Source organism: Mixophyes fleayi, chromosome 5, assembly GCF_038048845.1.
Source record: "Mixophyes fleayi isolate aMixFle1 chromosome 5, aMixFle1.hap1, whole genome shotgun sequence".
In the NCBI taxonomy this organism is placed as follows: domain Eukaryota; kingdom Metazoa; phylum Chordata; class Amphibia; order Anura; family Limnodynastidae; genus Mixophyes; species Mixophyes fleayi.
In genome coordinates this window covers 269761167-269789127 of record NC_134406.1, presented here as the reverse complement: position 1 = coordinate 269789127, position 27961 = coordinate 269761167, and the positions used below count along the sequence as shown (strand labels likewise).

At 39.6% G+C, this 27961-nt stretch overlaps 1 protein-coding gene across 1 annotated transcript in view; it reads right to left on the bottom strand.

Annotated features, from left to right (window-relative positions):
• The window catches only part of ADCYAP1R1 (ADCYAP receptor type I), a 178959-nt gene that overhangs the window by 19020 nt on the left and 131978 nt on the right, over positions 1–27961 (bottom strand). Inside the window, exons 4-10 of the mRNA XM_075214095.1 lie at positions 23262–23369; positions 15445–15465; positions 14661–14693; positions 13770–13873; positions 11056–11153; positions 8342–8474; positions 5545–5698 (exon numbers count right to left, since the gene is read on the bottom strand). Of these exons, the coding sequence (XP_075070196.1) occupies positions 5545–5698; positions 8342–8474; positions 11056–11153; positions 13770–13873; positions 14661–14693; positions 15445–15465; positions 23262–23369 (651 nt within the window). The remainder of the gene's footprint in view (positions 1–5544; positions 5699–8341; positions 8475–11055; positions 11154–13769; positions 13874–14660; positions 14694–15444; positions 15466–23261; positions 23370–27961) is intronic.

Here is a 27961-nt window from a genome sequence, read left to right as displayed (position 1 = left end):
TTTGTTTGTCCCTGTACGGCGCTACGGACACCTTGTGGCGCCTTATGAATAAAAAATTAATAATAATAATAAAATAGGAACTCCGGTAAATAATATTTGTATGAACAGTTCTAATGTCAAATCGCCGAGTTCTGGTGTCCTCACTAGTGTTCATTAGAAAAACTTGTGTATTACACAGAATAATTCACTCCATACTATATGTTTTTTATGGATATTTGAAGCTGTTTTAGATTTCTGTGACTGGTATAAAAGCTCCTAGACTATTACTCATATTTATATATGAGTACATTCTTTGTGACATTTGTTATCCCTATAATATACGTTTGAGGTTACATTATCCCATATCTAACACCAATAACACTCTCTGGAAATAATCAATATTGAAGAGCACACTATAAAAGAAGAAACTAAATAATAATTTATGAAATCACATCACACAGAAGCTGTCACAACATACCTGAAATTCAAAGAGGGATAAAAAAAAAAACCCTGAAAGCCAACCAACGACAAGAACCCTGAGTGCATTAAAAAAAAGAGTTCTTGAAAACTCAGAGCAGCTAAAGAGAGCGCGGTAGCACTTTCTTTGAAATGCAAAGTTGAAGCTACAGTAGATTTCCTCCATAAATTGGCTAAGGCAGAATTCACTCTTTTGATAAGAAGCTTGTAATTAAAATGCAAATATATGTCATGGAGCACTGGATACGCTGGGACTTACTCCAGGAGATGAATTATTAAAAGGACTCTCAACTTTGAATATATACTGAATAGCAAGGTAGATAATTAATAATTGATTTTTATACTTGTTACGCTTTTCCATTTTTTTTTTCTTCATTTTTTTAATTCTTTTAAGTTTCAGGAGATTTTGACAAGCAAGAAACAGATAATTCAAGTAGGAAAATTTAAACAAAAGTCATCTGGGAATATAAGTGATGACGTCCGCCTGAAAAAGAATTGGGGAAACAAAGTAGTTTGTTTTTTAACAGGGTAATCCACCCTTAGATAGTACTCATCACTATCTGCATCTGGGGCAGATATATGCTGTCATCTCACAGCAAAGGAGAACTGAATCCGCCCAATCCTCTTCATTAGTGCTATATAAATCTTTCCTAATTATTTGAGGACTGGCTACTTATTGGCTATGTGGGGGGGAGGGAGTAGGTCAAAATAAGAGAGGGCTGGCAAAAAGTGGGCACTCAATTTAAAAAACACAAAACATTTTGCAAAGAAATAAAAAATATTTCGTTTAATGCCACATATATTTTAGATTATTTGCAACTTATAGTATTTAACCTTTTTGCTGCCTTCTAGTTAGCAAATTTAGCAAACATTAGATTATTGCAAGTTAATAAGTGGAAATGACCCCAAAAATATTTTCTGCGTCTATATTTTTTAGTTTGCTAGACTCAATCTCTACAGAGTGCATGTAATAATACCTATACTGTGAGACTATCCTTTGTTCTGAGGGGTGCATGGCTTCACATACTGCTGTGCCATCTGCCACACGTTGGCAGGTTTGAATTTCACAGTATGAATACATTTTCGTGCCATTCCAAGTCTTTGATGTTAGAAGATAATGCTGCAGTCACAACAGTTAAGTATTTGGGATACATATTTGCCCATCCCTGGATGACAGAATAATGTTACGGATTAGACAACGCTAGGAACACTCTCCCCATCTTCTCCCACTCTCACTTCATTATTCAGCAAAGTAGACATTAGCAGGCAGATGTCATCATTGTTGATACTAGAGATGCTCTGGCTCGGTTTCCCGAGAACCGAATATATCTGAACTTAGCAGATCCGAGTACCGAGCCGGCCAGGTACCATCGCGCTTTTTCGGATTTTAAAACGAGGCAAAACGCCATTGTGACGTCGTCGGATCTGGGATCTTGCAATTTTTGGATTCCTTTTTAAGATCCAACATAACTAGGGCGTGTCAAAGGACAATTCCATCTTGCACCATTTTTCTTTTCTGCCACTGCTGTGTGCCAATGTGTCCTAGATGTGCTAGGAACTGCCGTGTGTTTGTGTCATTGCTCTGTCGCTTACCATCCAGCCAGATCGCTGCAGTATTTGTCTGAAAGTGTATGAAAATAATGTTCTGATCTGTGAGGTGGTCAAAATTGACTGCAAATGACTTGAAATGAGTGTTATTGAGGTTAATAATAATGTAGGAACAAAAAGTGCAAAATTATGTGAATTTAGCATATTTTAGGATTTTTTCTAAAAAATTCAAAACCAAAACACGAAGCTAATCCAGATCGAAAACCAAAACCAAAACCAGTTCACGGGGGTCAGTGAACATCTGTAGTTGATACCATGTAAATGCACAATGCAAAATAGCTGAACCTTTAGTACATACAAAGTAGTGTAAATGCATTTGAGGTGTGTTTGTTACTAGCATTTAGGAGCTTACTGTAGGCTTTCCCAATCAGTTTACCCAGGGTGAACACAAAAAATAGAGCACGATGCATTCTAAAAGCCAAAACACAAACGGAACACTGCCATAATAGGGGCGGTAGTAATTGGGATACTAGGAGTATAGTTTCCAGTGCAAGACCTGTTTTTCAAGCATTTGGTAGTGTTAAAGATGGGAGGAAAACTGTAATAACTGACAGTGAGTTTGACGCTTTAATGTTGTGTGGAAGCCAAAAAGTTTAAATGTTGATTTTTAACCATAACACAGTAGGAAAACAAACAACTAACTTTGCTGTGCTTTTATTGGCAAAATGTAGTGGGTGGGGATACTAAACATAGAATTTGACGGCAGATAAGAACTGCTTGGCGCATCTAGTCTGCCCCTTGTGTAACCTATGGTAACCTCAAACCCTATTTGATACTTAGGTCTTTGTAAGGATATCCTTATGTCTATCACAAGCATGTTTAAGTTGGTCTACTGTATTACCCTCTACCTACCTCTGATGGAGGCTATTCCACTTATCCACTACCCTTTCTGTGAAGTAGTTTTTCCTCACATTTCCTCTAAACCTGCTTCCCTGCAGTGTTAGTGCATGTCCTCGTGTTCTAATACTTCTCTTCCCCCCCAGTGTCAGTACATGTCCTCGTGTTCTAATACTTCTCTTCCCCTCAGTGTCAGTACATGTCCTCGTGTTCTAATACTTCTCTTTCCCTCAGTGTCACTGCATGTCCACGTGTTCTAATACTTCTCTTCCCCTCAGTGTCAGTACATGTCCTCGTGTTCTAATACTTCTCTTCACCCCAGTGTCAGTACATGTCCTCGTGTTCTAATACTTCTCTTCCCCCCAGTGTCAGTACATGTCCTCGTGTTCTAATACTTCTCTTCCCCCCAGTGTCAGTACATGTCCTCGTGTTCTAATACTTCTCTTCCCCCCAGTGTCAGTGCATGTCCTCATGTTCTAATACTTCTCTTCCCCCCAGTGTCAGTACATGTCCTCGTGTTCTAATACTTCTCTTCCCCCCAGTGTCAGTACATGTCCTCGTGTTCTAATACTTCTCTTTCCCTCAGTGTCACTGCATGTCCACGTGTTCTAATACTTCTCTTCCCCTCAGTGTCAGTACATGTCCTCGTGTTCTAATACTTCTCTTCACCCCAGTGTCAGTACATGTCCTCGTGTTCTAATACTTCTCTTCCCCCCAGTGTCAGTGCATGTCCTCGTGTTCTAATACTTCTCTTCCCCCCAGTGTCAGTACATGTCCTCGTGTTCTAATACTTCTCTTCCCCTCAGTGTCAGTACATGTCCTCGTGTTCTAATACTTCTCTTTCCCTCAGTGTCACTGCATGTCCACGTGTTCTAATACTTCTCTTCCCCTCAGTGTCAGTACATGTCCTCGTGTTCTAATACTTCTCTTCACCCCAGTGTCAGTACATGTCCTCGTGTTCTAATACTTCTCTTCCCCCCAGTGTCAGTACATGTCCTCGTGTTCTAATACTTCTCTTCCCCCCAGTGTCAGTACATGTCCTCGTGTTCTAATACTTCTCTTCCCCCCAGTGTCAGTGCATGTCCTCATGTTCTAATACTTCTCTTCCCCCCAGTGTCAGTACATGTCCTCGTGTTCTAATACTTCTCTTCCCCCCAGTGTCAGTACATGTCCTCGTGTTCTAATACTTCTCTTTCCCTCAGTGTCCCTGCATGTCCACGTGTTCTAATACTTCTCTTCCCCTCAGTGTCAGTACATGTCCTCGTGTTCTAATACTTCTCTTCACCCCAGTGTCAGTACATGTCCTCGTGTTCTAATACTTCTCTTCCCCCCAGTGTCAGTGCATGTCCTCGTGTTCTAATACTTCTCTTCCCCCCAGTGTCAGTACATGTCCTCGTGTTCTAATACTTCTCTTCCCCTCAGTGTCAGTACATGTCCTCGTGTTCTAATACTTCTCTTTCCCTCAGTGTCACTGCATGTCCACGTGTTCTAATACTTCTCTTCCCCTCAGTGTCAGTACATGTCCTCGTGTTCTAATACTTCTCTTCACCCCAGTGTCAGTACATGTCCTCGTGTTCTAATACTTCTCTTCCCCCCAGTGTCAGTACATGTCCTCGTGTTCTAATACTTCTCTTCCCCCCAGTGTCAGTACATGTCCTCGTGTTCTAATACTTCTCTTCCCCCCAGTGTCAGTGCATGTCCTCGTGTTCTAATACTTCTCTTCCCCCCAGTGTCAGTACATGTCCTCGTGTTCTAATACTTCTCTTCCCCCCAGTGTCAGTACATGTCCTCGTGTTCTAATACTTCTCTTTCCCTCAGTGTCACTGCATGTCCACGTGTTCTAATACTTCTCTTCCCCTCAGTGTCAGTACATGTCCTCGTGTTCTAATACTTCTCTTCACCCCAGTGTCAGTACATGTCCTCGTGTTCTAATACTTCTCTTCCCCCCAGTGTCAGTGCATGTCCTTGTGTTCTAATACTTCTCTTCCTTTGTAGAATGTTTTCCTCCTGCACCTTGTTATAACCCTTGATATATTTGAAAGTTTCCATCATGTTCCCTGCTTCTCTTCTCTGCTCCAAACTATGCATATTAAGATGTTTTAATGTTTCCGGGTAAGTTTTGTGCTGTAGGCCATGCACCATCTTAGTTGCCCTTCTTTGTACAGTCTGTAATGTATTTATATCCTTCTGGATATATGGCCTCCAGAACTGAACACAGTATTCTAGATGAGGCCGTACCAATGACCTTTACAGTGGTATTATTACCTCTTTCTTTCTGCTACTGATTCCTCTCCCTATGCAACCAAGCATCTGACTTACCTTCCTCATTGCTTTGTTACATTACTTACCTGCCTTTAAATCATCTAAAATAGTGAATCATAGATCCTTTTTCTCCTCATTAATTTACATTATTGTGCAATTAAAACTATATTTAGCCTTTGGGTTTTTGAGACCCAAGTACATGATTTTGCAATTTTTGGCATTAAACTGTAGTTGCCACAATTTTTACCATTCCGGTAGCCTACTTAGTGTGATAGAGTGTGTTCCGGAAGCTCGGGGGGGTCTAAATTGGGCTAACTGTCAAGAATAAATGTGCTCCATCTGTACAGCTATTACATCGTCCTTTATATGAAAAATGCATACCCCATCCAATTATAGTGTACCAATAAAAGTATCTTCGTTCAGGGAAAAACGTTTCCACGAGGAGTGTGAAGAGGTAGAGTCCTTCTATGAAGAGCCAGAAGTAGTTGGACATCACGCAATAGTGGAAAAACACCATTACAGCCTTACATTCCACCTGTAAAACAAAACACATACTGACGAATAAATTGGGCATTGTAAAATTCTTTAGTCTACATTTGTGATCACACATCAATCTTTCGAGAGTTCAGCTTGTTCTTACAGACTTATGCACAATAAAGAGCAGAAGGCTAATTCTCACTCCTCAGGGGCGGGGCTGGCTGAGCATGACCAGATTAGGGCCCATGCAGACATGCAGCATCTAATTCTGAGCACAAATGCAAAACTAAGATTTTATTTTATGGAGCAAGCTTTCCTATGGAATGAGAAAAGGAGGAGAGTGTGCATATTTGGTAGGTATTTTCATTTAAGGAGGTGTCTGCAGATCTTTGGTGCCACAAGGCTACCAAATTTTTATACCGCAAAAAATACTTTTACTCCATATTAGCACAATTTGTAGGGACATGCTTTAATATGTATCCATAAAGCAATGCAAATAAAAAGCAACAGTATACAGTTGTGAGAATTGAATATAACAGTAGCCCAGGATTACACTTACGTTCTTCCACATGTTGCAGCTTGTGAATAACCCCAAGTAAGGTTTATGACAACTAAGGACCAAATGGCCCGTGCAGTTGCAGATTTTGAATATTCATGGTTTACTTCAAAATTATTATTATACAATATTTATGAAACACTGATATTTTATACAGCTGGGAACAGTTAGTAAGATTTTTACATGACTACAAAAGGTAAAGAGAGCCTTGCTTAGGAGAGGTTGTTATAGAGCCTCTTTGGATACAGTTCCTGAGTCCTAGTCTGCCCACATGCCCACGCCACACGCTGATCATAAATGTCCTGCTTTGCAATAATCTCTATTTTGGTGACTTTGTCTCGATTTGGGGACCCTAAAAGAAGGAAGTGGGTGTGGCCTCAAGAAAGCATAGGTGTGTCCAGTCTGATAGGGAGTGGTTTGGTCAAATCCAAGTGAGTCTGAAGTTGTTTCCACTTTGCACTTTACATGTTCTGGGGCATGTAATGAGCTTTTTTTTCGACTCTGCCTATTCTTTGTATGTAGCAGCAGTACCTAAAATCCACCAGAGGTGCTGCTGTTCTTATCCTTAATTTAACACCATGTCTGTAGGAGTTAATCCCCTTGCCTGATGCCTAATTAGAATTGCACCTGTCCCACAGCTTGAAATACCTGCCTCAAGCTCTGCTCTGTGTAGTTCATCTTTAATCATCCCTGGCTGCTGCTGGTTCCTCCCAGTTCCACTGTTTGTGCTTCTGCTGTTGATCTCCCATTGTGCCCCTCTGCCTGATTCCTGGACCCTGCTTGTTTGCCTATTGCCCCGACCACGGCTTGATTGCTGGACTATGCTATTTCGCTTGTGACCCCGACCTCTGCCCAGCTATTGGATTCTGCTTAACCTGATCTCTGCTTGATCACTAGACTCAGTTTGTCTGCTTCCCTGGAGAGCCCCGTGCCTCCTGGACTGGGGTAACTCATAATACTTGTCCCTGCTATTTATCTGTATCAGTCATTACATGGAACCTGTTGCTCTGTGGACTTTTGCTGCCCTTGATCTCACCTAATCATATCTGTGGAGTTGAGTTATATCTTTTTATACTGCAACCTGGAAATCTGCATATCCCACGTACTGAATTCTTGTTTATGTATTTTGCCTTAATAAAGACATTTGCTTTATTATACTTCTGTTGCTGCTTCCTGAGTTTGCTAGGAATCATAACAGCTTTACTGTGGCAATATAGCACATTGTAGCAGGGAGGACATCCAGAATCAGACAACTCCATCAATGCCTGTAATTAGATAAACTTATCATTATGGCTCACTGCAATGCTGAGACTGCAGTTATAAGAATATGTGCGGCTATGGTCTAATATAAAAATAAGGTACTCTGGAAATAGGAAAAAAATCAAAACAGGTAGAGAACCCTTTAAACAAGGATTTGTCTGTATATCTGTGAAGCAAAACAATAATTTGCTTTTACTTGCAATTACCTTTCCGGTATTCTCACCAAAGCTACCGCGGCTGCCGTACCCTTTAAACTGCGTAATCTGAGGTCATCTAAAATGCTGGATTGTGAATTGACTGTGTCGTGCATTTTATTCAGCTTAGTGTCAGCTTAGTGTCAGTGGTTCTTCTCAAACTGAATGCTGATGAGTCCTCTCCCGTCTTTGCAGAGACTGTCACTTGCATTAGGCAGAAACTGACAGCGGAAAATTAAAACAGACTGAAAAATAGTGTAAAAAATATTTCTGGAACAAATGGCACAAATCATATAGAGGTACTTTGCAGTACATTGAGAATAATATACTCTGCTCCAGTAACGATTCTCTTGATGTTAATTTTTAAACAGCTGCATACTCCTAACATTGCTTAATGGTTTACTAAATTGTTTCCTGCTCCATCTGGTTTCCTCCACTTTACAGCTGACTTTGGGGTATATAAATATGGTTGTTTTCTTTGGCAAAAGGGACACTTATAGCTTTTTTTAAAGTATCAATGGGCACTCCCTGGTGATACTATTCATGAATTATCATTTTGTGGTACCTGATCCGTTAATGCCAGGATCTCCGGATGGCGTCAACAGAACAAATAATTTATTAGTGCAATACATCATTTTTTTCTGGCTGGTTATTTCATCAAGAGGTTAAGAGTATATTAATCTTTACTTACAGTAGAGACGTGGCAATGGTTGCTGTCTTGCTCGGCGTACAGAACTTCGTCCTTTATAAACACAGATATGGCACGCAGGATGAATGAGACAAATAGGTTCATGTGGATGAAGTTCCGAGTACAGTGGAGTTTTCTGAAACACAAAGTTGCAAAATAACCAACAAACCAAAGACTTCTATATCCACACCTGTCAGTTATCTTATTCCCTTTAATTATTTACTCACATTATTATAAAAACTAGATACACTAAAATTAAAATGTTTATTAAAAGGAGAGCTGTTAGGAAAACAAAATAACTAAAGAACTCGCATTTCCGTGGTTAACCGGAGCACTTACGGGGGAATCTGGAGTTAAAATACCGATAAGGAAAGTTGTCAGCGCACCTGGCTGGACAAGATACGTCGATAACTATTATCTGCAGAACTTTACGTGTAAGCGCCAGGCTGTGAATCTTTGGAATGTGAACCACATTGTTCTGTCAGCTATTTTGGTCCATGGAGCTAAATATTATTATATAGAGCTTATTATGTTGTATGTAACACTGGTGATGCACCTGATTATTTTGCATCCTGATGAAACAACTAAATCGTGTGTCCCTTCTCATTCCTTGTCCATACCAATAATTTTACTGCATTACATGTTGTAAGGAATGAGTCATGTTTTATTTTCTTGACTATAGAATTTGATGCCCCCGAATAAAGAATAAAAAAAAAAACATGTTTGGCTGGGACTGTGTATTGTAAATAGGCCGTTCTGTAATTTACAAACCAGCCTAGTTTAGGTACTGTACAAACCCGCAGACCAAATTCCAAACAACAGAAAAAGTATCTCATTTGCAATGTACCTTGGAATGTGGATGAATTTAGGAAATGCATTAAGCTTTGCTGTAAACAAAAGTAAGTATTCATAATACTACATAAATTATGTATCATATTTTGGGCTATCTATGTCCATTTGAATGTATTTATCTAGAATATATTGGTCAGTGGAGAAAGCTGCTGTCTACATAACATTAATAAAATATTTGAATGTTTCCAGGCGTAGGATATGGTGTGATACATATGTTTGACAGTTACATGATCAACATTTATATGGTTGACAACATAATATAGACAGGGTTGGAAAGTTGACAGTAATAACATCAACAGTATTATTAGGTTGATAATTCAAATATAGACAGTATTATTAGGTTGACAATAATATCCCTAATGTTATCCCAACACTAAACCCTAACCCAGTAAACCTAACCCTATTCCTTAACCCTAGCCGTATCCTTAACCGTAACCCATTAAGCTTAACCCTCTCCCTCTTTTTAACCCACTAGCCCTAACCCCCTAACCCTAAGCCTAACCCTAACCCTAACCTATTAACCCTATCCCTATACTTAACCCTAACCCACTCAGCCTATCACTAACCATATAATACTGTCTACATGCAAATTGTCAAACTAATAATACTGTCAACATTTGGATTAATATAACATAATAATATTGTTGACCAAATGAATGTCTAGCCATTGACCATATACTGTAGGACATACGCTGTCTTGAAAAAGGTGTTTCGATATTATCTTGGGATTTTTATATAAAACCTGTACAGTAACAGAATAGAACAAGTAGGTGCCATTTGCCAATTTCATAGTCAGAACTCTGGGTGAGTGTCCATAAAAATGGGTCGAACGTTAACGGTTTGTTGTTTGCTAATATGTTGTGTTGAATTAGATATATTTCTTTTTCTTAAAAGCTTCAACGTACTTCTCTCATGGTCCGTATACAAGTGTATTTTTAAGTACATGGCAGTTTCTTGGTAAAGCTGAGCAGAGCGCTCACACCAGAACCTGTTGACTAGAGACTTCTAACATGCATTTTAAGCTACCTGTGGGGTGTTGCCCCTATCAACCAATCAGATTGTAGCTAGCATGTTCTAGAAAGTACTAAAAAAATTATATCTAGAATCTGAATTATTTCCAGAAAGATTGCATTTACATTAGCTATTTAGCTGAGTACAACCAGTATTCTCTGTTATCAGGAATCAGTGCTACCAACTGGAAGTCTGCCCATAGGCAAACTGAGGGGGTTTTCCTAGTACCTGGAACCCCCCCTCCAAACCTGGGGCACTGTATAATTGAGGTGGCTGGACCTTGCTCCTGCTTCACACAGCTCTGCTTAAAAAGGGAGAGCTGCGTGCACCTAACAGTAGTGCATGCAGCATTGTCCATGTATATTATGGGGATAGGAAGAGCAGCCAAGATCTGTCTAATATTATAGCCACGCCCCTATGCATGCTGGTCACGCCCACTGGCAGCGTGGTGTGGAAACCCCCTCTACAAATCCTGCGTTTGCCCCTGCTGTGTGTACGAAAATATCTCCCACCACTAGCACAACCAACCAGCAGATATTATCTCATCTGTTAATTATATATGTAACTACTCTATTGTACATACCAATTTACATTTCAGGTGCAGCGGCCCTTTAAGTGATTTACATCTCTAAAATCTTGGCATATCATACAAACCACTGTGAAATATAGGCCAATAAATATAACAAAAAAACTAACACAATGACTTTTCAGTGAAAGGGGGTCGTGAGTTTACAGAGAAATATACATTGATACTTCTCTGTTCATATAACCCTAGATCAATCATTCGGTCCTCATTACTAATATAGACGTATAGTTACTGTATGACAAGAAGTGTAACAACTCCACACAATTACCTGAAGCGGCAAAGGATCACCATAGCAGTGGTAAGTGCTACGAGAGATGTGCTGTATCCGACTGTGTATAGCGCTTTCACCGACAGGAAGTAGGTGTCCTGTAGAATGATAAGATCATGGTAAGATCATGCCTACATAGGGTGATATAATACAACATGGGCTATAAACTTTTTGGGATGTGAATTGTATAAATAGCCATGGAAGGCAAAGGCAAACCGAGGGGGGTTTTCCTAGTGCCTAGTAACTCCCCTTCAAGCCTGGGGCACTGTATAATTGAGGTGGCTGGACCCTACTCCCGCTTCACACAGCTGTGCTTGAAAAGGGAGAGCTGCGTGCACCTAACAGTAGTGCACGCAGCATTGCCACTGTATATTTTGGGGATAGGGAGAGTTGAAAAGCAGCCAAGCACTGTCTAAAATTATAGCCACATCCCCATGTATGCTGGTCACACCTACTGGCGGCGTGGTGTGGAAACCCCCCTCTACAAATCCTGCGTTTGCCCCTGGAAGGTATGATTATCTTTCATTAGTGATGTTAAGGGTTGACAAGTTAATATTATATCTTCCCCTACAATGGCCATATTAGAACGATCCTCACCCAGGCCAGAAAGTGACACCGATAACATATTTCACATTTGCTCATACGCTGACTTTGAACAATACTTACATCTTCTCTCTCTCGTTCCTGTCCTTCGTCTTCAAATTGTCTTTAGACTTTACAGTGCATACAATACATAGAGCATCAGCCCTGACTCCCCAACCTCACATGTCAAACCTGCAGATGCTCCAACTAGTTTGTCAAATCAGTTATAAAGTTCTAGAAATTCTATGTTTTATATAGACTCAAAGACTTGAGCTAACTTTGAGTAACACGTTCAACCACATTCTAGTAGGGTCAAACGTTCTACATTGTATAGAAGTTCTAACAGTATTTCATTGCAAAAGGTGAACCTCAGACACTGGTGGTCCCCTTTGGCAATCTGATGCAGAACAAGACAATATACAGTGCAGTGATAAGACATTATTTGGTAATAGAATTCTAGCTATGAGGTGATATTTAAAAAGAAAAGAAATAAGGCACAAAATAGATCTTTCTACTGATGTCTCTGTGCATTAACTTTGAAGACGTGGAAAGGTCATTTTCACTTTGGCAGTACCCAATTGAATTGACATTCTCAGAAAACAGATTTGTTCTCATAAGCATGGAACAGTAAAATACTAAAACACGCGTTTCGCCTATAACGATTCGTACACTATGCAATTAATTTATTTCCAAAATCTGCGGAAGACAAGTCATTACCTTACAAATTCACTTATTTCAGAGTGTTTGTCATTTGTTACTTCAATATCTCCAAAATATTATATGGTATGGATATTGTATCAATATATTTGTATAGTATATCTTATATATATGTTATTTAGAGCAGAGTCTCAAAAAGTATTTTAATTTTTGTTGTATATTTTGCATGTTGTACTTGTACTTTGTTAAACATTAATACAAATTATAAGATAAAAATAAAGAATTACAGGAATTCATTTACAATGCAGCTTTTAGAGCAGTGGCGCACGCAGGGGGGGGTATCTGAGTCTCCAGAAACCCCCCTGCGCTAACTAAATGGCCACTATAGCGGCACTGTCTTATACAGCAGCCGCGGCGCTGTCAAAGAAGTGTCCGCGGCAGTGCTGTAGTGTATACAGCACCGCCGCGGATGCTTCTTTGACAGCGCCGCAGCTGCTGTATAAGACAGCGCTGCCTAAACGGAGCTGTAAATTTCAGTGTACAAATAAGCTATCATGTATTTGTGTGCTACATGAAGAAACAGTCAGTATTTAACTTATGTGCAAAACAGAAAACTAATTTGCACCCCTTGCATTGTAACATGGTTTTGCCCAGGAGACTGAAATAAGAAGTTTCTCAAGTTAAGATCCTTAATTAATCAGGTCCCCAGTCTTTTGTGGTTAGACTTAGGAATTGGGTGAGTGGGTTAGGGTTATGGATAAGGTTATGGGTAGGATTAGGGTTAGTGGGTTAGGGTTTGGGATAGGGTTAGAGATAGCAATAGGGTTAGTGGATTAGTGTTAAGGATAGGATTAGAGTAGTGGGTTAGGGTTAGGGCTAGAGTTAGGGTTAGGGTTAGGGATAGGGTTAGGGTTAGGGATAGGGTTAGGGTTAGGGATAGGGTTAGGGATAAGGTTAGGGATAGGGTTAGGGTTAATGGATTAGGGTTAGGGATAAGATTAGAGTTAGGGATAGGGTTAGGATTTGCAGATGAGAGGAGATTGGGATGGCAGAGAAGAAAAAATTGAAAGATTTTAAGGGGATTTTTTGCTGCGGCTTGGGCGGTATGGTGGTCAGCATTGCTCTCTGACAGCATCAGAATCATGAGTTCGATTCCAGGAGACAATCTGTTTGAACATTGTATGTTAACCCCATGATGGTTTCCCCCCCGCAATACAAAAACATATTGGTAGGTTACTTATATTCTGATAAAACAGACCCCCCCAATATATGTGTGTGAGTGTGTTTTAGAGACTTTGGACTATAAGCGCCAGTGGGGAAGGAACTGTTATGAATGATGAAATATTCTCTGGTAGCTCTATATAAAGAATAATAATTGCTGATGTTTTTATTTATTTACCAATAAATGTTGACTCTAAGAGACATGTATATACTTAGAAAGTGTCTGCAGTTTGATGAACCTTTTAGCTTCTTACCTGATCAGGTCCTGTTTCATTTACATCAAAGCCGCAGGCATCTGAGTAATGAGGAAACGGATCGGACCAGCCGTTTTCAGTACAATTCCTGCTGACTACACCTTCTGTGTACAACAAAACCACAGCACTTCAAATGAGGTTCATTGAAAGTAACACAGTAACAGGCAGCTTACCCATCGCTCGACAACTCAGGAATATTATGATAAATAAATTCGTTTTAAAGCCATATTTCACCTAAAACTAAAAAGACTGCTTTGGAAGGAGTTCTAAAAAAAATGTGTTTTCCCACTTTGAGACTAATGAAATAGTCTTGGATTCTAAAGATGTGTGTGTGTGTGTGTGTGTGTGTGGGGGGGGGGTTGAATACAATTTGCAAAACCTTTTAGAAAATATTTGTATAATTGTGACTTATTACGGTAACCACACAGACAAGGTCAAGCATTAGACAGTTAAATGGTGGAAAAATTGTGATATTTCTTTGAACATCAAGCAGCAAAGTATGTACATTTTCTGACAGTGTTCCATTTCCACACGTTTTTCTAAGTACAAGTTTTAATAAACGTCTCACACTGTGAGCAGCAAATGTATCCTCCTTAAGAATTCTAAAAATATTGTGATTTATTCGTTATTTACACTGAAATGCTAGAAGAGTATTTTTAGTGCTATTTTCAGTGAATTTTAATGAGTTATTTGGTAGAGTAAAAAAAAATTCCTTATTCTAAAGGCTTATAAGCTTTCCTAAGCGTTACATGAATAATTATCATCCACACCCCTGCGTCTGTCAAATCAGTAAATGAATTAAATGGAAGCTGATAACAGTAGAGCAACAAATAGTGGAAGCGTAATAATCTCATTTTTTACGCCCAAAGACTTGGAATATTATCTCCTTACCTGTCTGGAGTTCTTCCAAGCTGTCCAGAGCCTCTGTGCATTAAGAATTGTAGAAGGAAGATTTAAGTACTTGTACATACATAATTGACATATAAATTATATATATCTTAAAATAAATTAAACTAACGACACAAAAGGGTTGATTTATCAAACCTTCTAAAACGGAAAGGTGTAGGCGTCGCCCAGAGCAACCAATCAGATTCTAGCTTTTGTCTTCTAGAATGTATTAGATAAATTACAGCCAGAATCTGATTGGTTGGTCTGGGCGACGCCTCCACTTTTACTTTTTAGGAGGAAGGAACAGACATGGAGAATGAAGCAGTCACTGTAGAAGTTTTAATGGTGATTTGCTGACAACTATGCTGTATCGGCACTCTTATCGTTAAAATATATCTTTATAGTAGGATTGTCCCTTATATTATGATTTCCATTTTAACAGGGGACCTCAAAGTCTTCTAAAATATAGACTAATGTGAATTACTCTCTGCAAAGTGTCGGGGTAATAGGTAGGCATCATATACATTAAATTTCTTTTTTGTTGTTGATATAACAAAATATATAATTCTCAACGTAACAATGTTTACATGTAAAAATAATGATTGATTTTAGGAAGAGGTTTAGGTAGGACTTATAAGCCCGATAAAGCAAGAAGTTGTTCCGTGGAGCTTGTCATGGACATAAGGTCTAATATGATATATAGAGACAGTATAACATACATAGGTAAGGAGGCATAAAACTGTGATAAAAAAAACCTGTATATTAACAGATAAAAAAGACGTCTTACCCATTCTAGACAGGTCTATCTCTAAAATAAACAGAAAGAAAGACATTTAGGGCTTCTCTAAATGAAAAATACCAAATTTTCTAGCATAAAACAGGCGTGAAACCAGCTCAGGAGGAAATATTTTCAAGGGAAACAAAGGAAACAAGTTATTTAATAATAGATGTGTTACTGCTGGTATCATATTCAGAGTCTTTACTATGATATATAATGTATATTTAGCTTTGTATGTCTTCTAGAAGTGCGTCCGCAGGTGACGGACAGGGGAAAGAATTAGCAGCATTCTAATAATGCAAAAATAAATATGGAATTTTTAAATGGTAATTACATGGTTCTTTCTTTTTTAACACAGCCAAATAGTTCCTTAATTCTAAGACACCTATATATTCTTAAATAGGGAGATAAGAACACTTCAAGCGAGTGTCAGATTAGAGATTTTCAGCTGGCTAAAAAAACGCAATTAATTAAAGCTGAGGTAACATTATTGAGCATATTGGCTCTTATCGCTTTTCCTCTGACAAACTCAAAACTCGCCATCTGTGGCATGATGACACAGTTCAGAAATTGTGTCCTATATCCATGTATTGATGCCTATGGAGGTGGCCATTTTCATGGAGACCAAGATTTAATCAAAGACTGACAGGTAAGACAACATGACTTCAGTAACGGAGACAGAAATGTAAAAGACACTTCAGTCTCTAGAGATTCATTAGCTGCTTTTCTTTAACGCATAGTTGCCTACTCTCCCGGAATGTCCAGGAGACTCCCGCATTTCTGGGAGACCTCCCGGGAGAGCAGAGCAACTTTCCGGTTCTCACCCCCGCAATAGATAAGTTGTGGGGGTGGGGCTTAATGATGCAAATATTGCGTCATCTTAGCCCTGCCCCCTGCTGTAATTGGCAAAAATTGTGACATTCGTTTAGGGGCCGTGCCAAAATGATGGGATATGTCAAGTCCCGCCCCCACATGCCCACCTCCCCCGGGATCTCCCTGAAGTAAGCGAGGAAAAGTTGGCAAGTATAATTTACATTCATTCTTGTAATGAAACTACAGGTCTCAGAGTATTATTCACAGACATCTAAGTGCCCTCTCTTCTCACACATGGGATAGATTTAATAAACCTTCCAAAAAAAGTAAAAGTGGAGGTGATGCCCATAGCAACCAATCAGATTCTAGCTATCATATTCTAGAAAGTACTAAATAAATGATAGCTAGAATCTGATTGGTTGCTATAGGCAACACCTCCACTTTTTTAGATGGGTTCATAAATCTACCCTTGAAGTCTTATTTACTGTACAACAGCACTGACGTCTTAAACATTTCCACCACTTGATGGCGACAGAGTTCAGGAAACAGAGATTACGATAACAGTAATATGTTTTCATAATAATATTTTCTTATACTGTGTATATATTATCAAAATGCAATGAAAATATATTTTTTCTATGCTGTTTCTCCCCTTACATAGGAAATGATGTCTGAGGGGGATTCCATAACCCAATAATTTTATACTTTTTTTGGAATTAGCTTCCAGAAATCTCCAACTAGTAGTATTTACTCTGGGTATCTAAATATTACCCCCTGGTGCTGGGCGTAGACATGATGCACTATTTTCTGTAAGAACTGCTGCCATATTAGGGTCATACTTTTCTTACAGGGGTTGGAACAGTGTCCCTGCTATAATCCACTATATAACCTGACTATTTAAGGGGCAATTTTGTACTTTGACATATCCCTGTTAAGGCTGGATGTACTATATACACTTTAGCTGAATAACGAAAAGCTTTTCCAACTTCATCTGAATTTATTTTAAAGACATGTATACGCCCTCATGCAGCTTTTACTAAATGCATTGTTTTATACACTGTGCTCTCTGGCCTTGTAATTATATCATCGGGCGGTGCTGCTTATTTCCGTCAATCTTAGATACAGCGCTCGCATTTTAAACCCTCCTTCCAGTAACTATTTTCAATTATTGGAAGTAATCCATTCTGCTTATTTGCATAAAATATTTATTATGATGAGAACACAAGTCTCATATTTCAGGAGATTCTCTCACTAACGACACAACATAAGGAGGAGTGAGTGTACCTGACTCATTAGCCAAACAGAGATCACTCCCCTAAGTCCATATTTACAAGGATCCATTCCTATTCAGCAGGACAGAACAAGAGGGTCTAGTGACAAACAACAGAGCATAGGTTTATTATATTTTATCGCAATGCAATAATACTCGGCTTCAGACACTTGTAACCCACCCAAAAAAAATCAGCAAATGCCCCATTTATAAACTACAATCCCCAGTAGTCTGATTTAATCCTGTCGCCACTTCTCCTACAGTTTTCCCTGTAGAAAACCTATCGTTAAACCAACGGCTCAACTAAAACTTCTTTTCATGCTGAATTGCTTATTGACATATTTAAACTGCTCACTAATTAGACCATTAATTATTACAACTAGCTTGAATCTTAGAATAGCAAGAAATATTCACTTCGGAATGTAGCAGAAAATATTGTTTTATTGTAACCTTTAAGATGGAAAATTTGACTGTAATATACAGTATATGGCCGATCTCAAGGCTGCATATTGGGACAAAGCATCCGGGGGAAAACGATGGCACAGTGGTTAGCATTGTTGCTTCACAGCGCTGGGGTAACGGGTTCATCCAACCAGGGCTCTGTCTGTATGGAGTATGTATGATCTCCCTGTGTTTGTGTGGGTTTCCTTCTGGTGCCCCTGTATCATTCCACATTTCAAAGATATACCGTTAGGTTAACTGGCTTCTGACATATAATAACCCCATGTTTATCCATGTTGAGAATATAGCAATAAATGTAGAATAAACAAAGTCCCTAGTGGCTGAACGATCATACTGCAGCTTACGCAACACGTAGCTACAGTAACTGTTGTAGAGCTGCAAGTCTCATCACAGGAAAAAGGTTTTAAACCCACAGCAAACTAGTACAGGTCCCAAAAATAAAACAGATGTCTGATTGGTTGCTGTGGATTGTAGCACCTTTTCCCCTTTGCGACAGAGATGTTTCCAAAATTTTCCTCTCCTGTGATTTCCTACTCTCTAGACCGCCTAGATTCCGCAGAGAGTCGGCACTTATCCTGCAATGGGGCTTCCATGTGTACAGGAGGAGGTGGGTGTGCAGGGGTGGGGCTTGACGAATTGCATTATTTTGGCCCGCCCCTAAGTGATTGTCACAATTTTGGCCAATTACAGCAGGGGGTGGGGCTAAAATGACTCAATATTTGCGTCATTAACCCCACCCCCACCACTTATCTATTGCGGGGTCGAGAACCGGGAGGTTGCCCTGCTCTCCAGAGAGCCTGGGAGGTATTCCAGAAATGCAGGAATCTCCCGGACATTTCGGTAGAGTAGACAACTAGGCGTTAAAGAAAAGCAGCTAATAAATGTCTAGAGACTGAAGTGTCTTTTACATTTCTGTCTCCATTACTAAAGTCATGTTTTCTTACCTGTCAGTCTTTGATTAAATCTTGGTCTGCATGAAAATGGCCACCTCCATAGGCATCAATACATGGACATAGGACACAATTTCTGAACTGTGTCATCATGCCACAGATGGCGAAGCCAACCACGTCTTGTACTGGCTCAGCATCAGGGAGAATGCCAGACTCTTCAGGGAGTGAGGGAGATCACCCCTATTTCAGGGAGTCTCCCTGACATTCAGGGAGAGTTGACAAATATGCCTCACCACTTTGCCGCAACAGTCTGCAAGGATTTGCGCACACGTGATGCCGGATAGGAACTGAAACCCTGAACTTCCAATTCCATTTTTTGCAACAACAAAAAAAAATAAATATATAAAAAAAAACATGTTCTTTCCCATGTGAAAAAAATGCTTTATTTAAACAATAAAGCATTTTTTTTCATTACATTTTTCCCTCTATCGCCATCTCCTGCTGTCACCGCCATCCTTGATAAATAAACTTCCCCGCTATCGCTGGAGAAAAATCTTTTCTCTGGTGGCGTCTACGGCCAGCGACCGTGACGGCGCTGCTATAAGCGCGGTGACCTTTCAGTAGCTAGGTAGAGGTAGCAGGGGCTTTTTTCTCCGTTAAAATTGTGACCCCTTAGTAATGGATGAATGTAAAGCTAAATGTGTTCTATGTATTATTTCTACGCCTGCTACAGAAGTACAATGTTCCTGTCCAGCTGGTATCTCTAGATAAACTAATGAATCGTTTATTACATAAAATATGCATCTGGGGAATAGTGACTACACTTCTTATATCTCAGTGCAAAGGCAAAAGAAGGAGAGGAAGTGAGAGAGGGCTGGAGCCAGAGAGTACAGTACAGAGCACATTGTATAACATCGGAATATTGTGATCGCAGAACAGTTACATTGTAGCACATTGCGATAGATTCATTCTGTCTTCGCTGCCATTACCCTCTCTATCTTTATTACCATACACCAATATATCTGAGGTGCAGCGGAGGCAGGGTAGGGGGTGACACCGGCAGCTGGTAGAGGGGAGGTGACACTGAAGCCGCCACTAACTTGTCATTTCTCAGACTCATGAGCAGGGATTCGTCTGTGATACATTTTTTGTTCCACTGTTAAGATTTCAGCCATCAATCGTGTATGTAGAAAGAAGAAACTGTCAGCATAAAATATGAGAGAATCAACACTGCTGTCTTGTGTGTGAGGGGTCTATGTATTAATCTGTGATCAGCCACTAAAACGGAGACAACAGCTGTTCTCTACGTAAAATGGACAAATGTTATACTGAAGTAACATTACAAGCATTTCATGAGTGTCAAAGGCTTTTATTGACAACTACATTAAGTTTATGCAAAGAGTCAATGTTTGCAGTGTTGACCCTTCTTTTTGAAGACTTCTGCAATTCGCCCTGACATGCTGTCAATCAACTACTGGGCCACATACTGACTGATGGCCGCCCATTCTTGCCTATACAATGCTTGGAGTTTGTCAGAATTTGTGGGTTTTTGTGTGTCCACCCGCCTCTTGTGGATTGACCACAAGTTCTCAATGGGATTAAGGTCTGGGGAGTTTCCTGGTCATGGACCCAAAATGTCAATATTTTGATCCCCGAGCCACTTAGTTATCTCTTTTGCCTTATGGCAAGGTGCTCCATCATGCTGGGAAAGGCATTGTTCATCACCAAACTGTTCTTGGATGGTTGGGAGAATCTGCTCTTGGAGGATGTTTTGGTGCCATTCTTTATTCATGGCTGTGTTCTTAGGCAAAACTGTGAGCAAATATTGACTCTTTGCATAAACTTAACGCAATTGTCAATTGACACTTATGAAATGCTTGTAATTGTACTTCAGTATAACATAGCAACATCTGACAAAAAGGTCTAAAAATACTGAAGCAGCAAACTTTGTGAAAACCAATACTTGTGTCATTCTCAAAACTTTTGGCCATGACTGTAGATTGGCACCGCATTATATTAATACATAAACCAGTTAGTATCTTGGAAGCAGTGCTATAGATACAAATGCTTTTTTAATTTAGAGGTCTTTATCTCCTAGGATGGCTTCTGGCTATGAGGAGAGTGCAATGCACTACCAGGTACCCGCCACTAGGAGGTGCCAATAGGCCATCCAAAACACTCCTATTTTAAATAATCCATTTTTTGATAATCACCCTCAAATTTCCCCTGTTTGCTCCCCACGTATCCTACTTAATTAAACAACCACTCCTGAAGAGTAGTATGTTGTATACATAGAGAGGGCCACAGCTGCAAACAGTGATGTCAATTCTTTGTCCAGGAACTGAAATTCTGCACAATCTTGCACTCAAATGTGGTGGCCTGAAAACTATTTGTGTTTTTTTTTTTTTGCATTGACATTAGGACTTGGAACAGAAGTCTCAAGTATATCTAGTGATTTTGCTGTGTGTTTCTTTAGACAGTGTGCATTTGGCAGAATATCTAAGTGTTGTCATTGGCAGTGTACGGCCACTAGAGGGCACTAAGAGGATTCTGATATCATTACTTGTCCAGCATGAATTTACGTCAGTATGAGTCAAGCCTTTGTCATCCTTCAGTATTGCAGGTTTTGGTTTATCAGAAAGATTTACAATTAAATTCACCAGTGCAGTATCGCAGAAAGAGACATAATTTATAAAATTAAATTCAGTCCATATAATATAATGGAAATGAAATCTTGATAAAATAGAGAGTGTATTTTACAGATGCAGGGATTGTATTTTGCACGTATATACCTGTTTTTAGCTACATTCATACATAATATACATAATAGTTAACACTTATTTTTTTATTGCATTTTATGGCTTTACAAATACTTTGCTAATTTTGCAAATGTGGGTCTGAGGCTGAAATTAGTATTTCTGCAAAGGTACAAACTTCACCCCAAATATTCCCCTTCATTAATTGTAACTCTTCCTTTTTTTCTCCTTAAATACTGCTTAGTGGAGCCTCATTTAAGCTTAAAACTTAAGTCAGAAGAGACAATATGGGATGTTTTATCTTAGCATAATAATGTGTTTTCTTTATAAAATGCTTCAAACTGAGCAGAAAAAAATAATGAGTTCTAGAACAATAACTGTATTATCTTTCAAGGTGAGTAAAGCAAACAACCAGTGGATTAGAATGTAGCCCTCTTTATCAAAAGTTACCTGACAATCTAAATTCTTATAATAATAGCCACATTTGCAACGGACTCCACAATAACCCACTGCAGTGTCTGGTAAAACCTGCAATGTGGCCAAAAAAGTCCAGGAAGAAACAACTTCTGTGTTGCACATTTGTTCCCGGGACATTTTGAAACATTGCTACATTTGTACAAGCAGTTACCATGACAATGGGATTTCCTAGTGAACCAAAAAATTACAGGTAGTGGATTTAAAAAATGACTACATTTGTGTTATTTTTAAAGTGACTATTGACCACTAGGATAAGTTTGGAGTAACAGCTTCTATCAGCATTTAGGGTTTACTGTCTTGCAGAGACCTGCAACATTGTGTCAACAATGTATAAAACAGTAACTTTGGTTACCATGGCTACACAACAGGTCTCCTTGCTACATCTTGTACTGTTTAGTTCAGTGGTGGGCAACAGGCAGCCCCACTTACTTTATGTAGCTTAGTAACAACATCATGAGAGGGAAATACAGGACAATTTAAAGCAGTGGTCAGGGAACAGGGGTAAATTACCCCAAATGGGGTAAAAATGAAATTCCTGGGGGTAATGCTGCAGATTCACACGCTGTCAGTTGGATTGTAGAACCCTTTAAATGTGAAGTTGCTGTTGTACCAGAAGAGCCTCCAGGGTTGGCAGAGGCACTTCTTGAGCTTCAATGCAATAATGAAGCACGTATTGCATTTGAAAACAAAGCAGATCTGTCATATTACTGGATGTCAACAGCTGCAAAGGCATCAACATTGCACATGAGGAGGCAGTCAAAAAGTTGCTTCCTTTTGCAACAACCTACCTTTGCGAAGAAGGATTTTCCGCTCTAACGAACATAAAAACAAAGCAAATCGATTGGACGACACTGAAGACTGTATCCAAATTGCTCTGACATCAAAATGCCCCAATATTGATGCTCTCGTATCAAAAATGAAGCAACATCATTTCTCCAAAACCCGAAGTTTTGAAGTTTTCAATAAAATTTTGAATTCCAATAATTAATAATATATGATTTCCTTCCTTTCAAATCAAGGGGGTAATGTTGGCGTATCTAAACATATTTTGGGGTAAAAGGTAAAAAAGTTCCCTGACCCCTGATTTAAGGGATAAAGAATTGATACACTATGAAGCACGCAGAAAGCTTTGCAGCCTTAATATGGATTGTATCTTACCGTCTTCCGATTCTACCATGCTGAACCACTCCGGGCATCGGATGAACGCCACTTTGCCGACGGGCGCAGGCATCCAGCAAGTTATGTTATCCCACATTCCTTGACAACCTAAAACAGAGAGAGACTGAGTTTTTATTGTACTCTGTGCCGGGATTCTACGTTAATTACACTTCTTGAAAATATTCTTGAGAATATTGAAAGCTTTATTGTCGTCAAAGGTCTAATAAGCCTGAAATATACGTTGGTTTATATGTCAGATCTATTCCGTTACTCTAACGATACCATTCACAAATATGTATGCTTGTACAAGTTCAGGGGCCTATCAGAAATGAAATTTTTTTACCATGAGGGCAATATTTTTCTCATGCACATTGAAGGAACCTTTGGTTAGTCTTTTTTGTAGCTGAAAATGTCAGATAACAGAGAACACTAGCTTACATACAGCTACATAGAAAATGTTAATAAATTCATCAACATCCAAAGTTAGCTATAATGTTAAATGAACTGTTATATATGTATATCCATTAGGTTAAGTACTAGACTAGTGGAATGCACTCATTAGGAGGTTATGAGCACTGTCCTTTCGGAGCAGATTGGGAGTCAAGAACGGGATTAAGGATTAAAATAAAGTCTATCTAATAAAGTAGGTAGCTGGAGGGTAGATACAGTAATTTGATGGACTCATTTGAGGAGCATTTTGGAATATATCGGTCTGAACCCTAATAGACCAACTACCGACCCTTGACTAAGACCTGAGAAGCTATTGGGGAAGTGAGTAATGGTCAGGTCCAAGTCTAAGGATTCAAGACAGCCTTGGCCTTATCTGGTATCTAACCAGGTCTCTGGGGAGTGAATACTGAGAGAGCCATCGAGAGAGGCAGAGACCCAATGGAGCAACTACCAAGAGCCAAGCGCGCACCATGAGTGGTATGCTGGATCCAAGCGCACCAAGCCCGACACTGCCAAATTAATCATTAATAATGAGCAAGAGCAAAGGGAACCAAACCTTGAGTGTGATTCCACGTCTAGAAGGAGAGAGGGACAATGGACCTATGGTGAAGTGTATATGACCTGTGGAGATGAGGATGGAAATAGCTACAGGGGAAAGTACACAGAACGATGGTGAGAGTGATTATCCCTTAGGCATTAAGTGTCAGATCTTAGACAACAGCGTGGGAGTTCTGATACATTTTATTGCAACTGATAAGTTTGTGTAGGAATTGTTCAGAGGTGATTTTGGGACTATAAATATACCAATTATATTCAAATGTGTTAATGTACTCATGATGATCCACTATCTACCCATTTCCAAACTTGCATGTGCAAGAGAACATACTCTATATTTCCATCCACAGAGCCCAAAAACTTCAAGTCTTTACTATCCTGAAGGTACCCTGAGCAGCAAGTAAGTGCACTGGTACAGACTGGGTCTGAGCAGCAGGTAAGTGCACTGGTACAGACTGGGTCTGAGCAGAAGGTAAGTGCACTGTTACAGACTGGGTATGAGCAGAAGGTAAGTGCACTGTTACAGACTGGGTATGAGCAGAAGGTAAGTGCACTGTTACAGACTGGGTATGAGCAGCAGGTAAGTGCACTGTTACAGATTGGGTCTGAGCAGCAGGTAAGTGCACTGTTACAGACTGGGTATGAGCAGAAGGTAAGTGCACTGTTACAGACTGGGTATGAGCAGCAGGTAAGTGCACTGGTACAGACTGGGTCTGAGCAGAAGGTAAGTGCACTGTTACAGACTGGGTATGAGCAGAAGGTAAGTGCACTGTTACAGACTGGGTATGAGCAGCAGGTAAGTGCACTGGTACAGACTGGGTCTGAGCAGCAGGTAAGTGCACTGGTACAGACTGGGTCTGAGCAGCAGGTAAGTGCACTGTTACAGACTGGGTATGAGCAGAAGGTAAGTGCACTGTTACAGACTGGGTATGAGCAGAAGGTAAGTGCACTGTTACAGATTGGGTATGAGCAGAAGGTAAGTGCACTGGTACAGACTGGGTCTGAGCGGCAGGTAAGTGCTCTGTTACAGATTGGGTCTGAGCAGCAGGTAAGTGCACTGTTACAGATTCAAAGGATCCACAAAATTTACACTTTCAGGCTTCATCCAACAGGATATTTGTGTTCTAATCAAACTTAAGTGAATGGATCATATTTTTTTTCTTGAAACAGGAGATTATCTGCAGCATCAGACCCTCAGTCTATGTACAACCAGCTGACAGTCTTTTTAACTGTGGATCAATCTTCAGCTCAGCTGCCCTGGAATATATTTTCCTATGATTTGGCCGCTTCACGATCATTCAAACCATAAAAGGTCTTTTGAGACAAAAACAACATCTTACAAATATGTATATTATTTTTGCGTTTAAAATAGATTTTCTTTAAACATTCAAATATAAAATAAACATGGTCCAAACATAGCGATGTCTCAATTTAATGCGCTATCGCTTTATTTTAAAACATAGATATCAGCAAACATCAACAAACAGAAAAGGAATCGAACTCCATTCCCTGCATTTATAATGTCGCCATGAATCTTAGATGTGTTATCTAAAGGTATCTACACAACAATAAGCAAAACACATAAGAAGGAAAATTAATTCCACAGCTCCTCTCATAACAACAACTAAAAGACATAATTTACATCTGTAATAAAAACAATCCGCCAGGTTTCACTCTTTGTTAAATACCATTTACTTTGCTGCTAATTAACTCTTTTAGTGCCAGGGATGATTACAGGGCAGAAATGTGTTTGATTCTCTGTTTTATTTAATGTGCAGAAAAACTTTGTATCAGTAAAAGGAAAGTTCACACTTCAATAAAATGTGAAACACTTTTCTCTCAAGGTGAAAAGGGGGAATAAATCTGGCAGAAGGTGAGAAATAAACTGATATATTTTCATGAATAGCCAGACAATTTGGATGTAAAAATTTAATTTCACATAGAGGTTCTCTTGATACCCCAATCGTTCAGAACCCAGGTACTGGCTGGGCTGGGGGGCAGGGACCCCCGGGGACAGTCCCACAGTTTTTTTCCTTTAAAATGTTCCTATTTGGCTGCAGAGCTGAGATCCCTGATCCCGGGATACAATGTATCAGCCAGCCCAGCAAATTCTTTCGATAGAATCCTTATATCAGTTTTCTAGGCTGTTGTCAATGGTTAGATGCTTGGATTGGTTGCGTGTTGTCATAGCCCCTCCCACTTCAAACTTGCTGTCATATTGATGCACAGAAGCTGAAATATTTTGTGCTGCTCCTGACAGTCTAATGCTCTGATTGGCCACAGTCTTCCCACCCCATCTCCTGCTTGAATATAACAGGGACCCTGACTATAGTGAAATGCACTTAAAACAGCCCAATAGTCACCTTGAAAAGTCCTTGTTTTAATATAATGTGTTTGTGATTTTACTGTAAATTGCATGTATAGGCTCCTTCTGTCTTGCAGGTTTCCATAGACAGTCCTCTCCTTTCTGCCACTAGAATTGTGTTTTATCAGATTGATTATTGTAGTAGAGTTTTGCAGTATCTGGACTAGGAGAATTAAGAGCAGGATACGGTGCCGTCGCACATTGTCACACATCTCCAGTGTATTACGTACACGTGTCTGTTTACTAAACAGCATTATCTAAAAAATATATTTTATATATAAAAAACATTGGTCTTTTTGTTTGTCTTTCCGGTTATGCATTCGGACACCCCTGCACCGATTGGGATGAAACCAATGCGCAGTGGTCCAGTTGGACCCTGGCCAGGATTTAGGGGAGTAGTGTCCCGTTATGACCTCCCATTGGTGTACGCTGGGCAGAACTTTGACCCAGAGAGCCTGTTCTGGACCTTCTACTGGATGGATTTGGATGACATCTTAGCTGTTAACTATTTATAAAATGTTGACAGTTAAATCTTCACCTAAGATAGGGGGGTAAATTTACTAAAACTTCTAAACACAAAAAGTCAATTATCTAGAAAATGACATCTGGAATCTAATTGGCTGCTAAGAGAAACACCTCCACTTTTCCTTTTTAGAAGTTTTGGTATGTCCAGGTGTCCAAAGATGGACGCTTACAGATTAGTCATCTCAGCACACTGTCAGATACGAGTTTACATAAAGCACAATTTACTTAAAAAAAAATACAATTATACTAATTGGTGTAGTTATGTAGAATTTAAAAGGCAGATACTCAGTTCGAAAGCCTATAAAATAGTTGATAAAAATAAGGTGTGGGGTTACTCGGAACCAAAAAGTGGACCATCTCTCCACAACATGGAAAGCCTGGACGTATAAGTCCATTGGCGATTGCTGTGATAAGCAACAAAAAAATAACCCTGAAATGATTCCTCTGTGTGCATTCCAGTATGGTCCTTCATCAATGTCTATGTATGGTCCTACATCAACATCTATGTATGATGCTACGTCAACATCTATTTATGGTCCTACGTCAACGTCTATGTATGGTCCAACGGCAACGTCTATGTATGGTCCAACGTCAACGTCTATGTATGGTCCTACGTCAACAACTATGTATGGTCCTACAACGTCTATGTATAGTCCTACATCAACGTCTATGTATGGTCCTACGTCAACGTCTATGTATGGTCCTACGTCAACGTCTATGTATGGTCCTTCATCAACGTCTATGTATGGTCCTTCATCAACGTCTATGTATGGTCCTTCATCAACGTCTATGTATGATGCTCGTC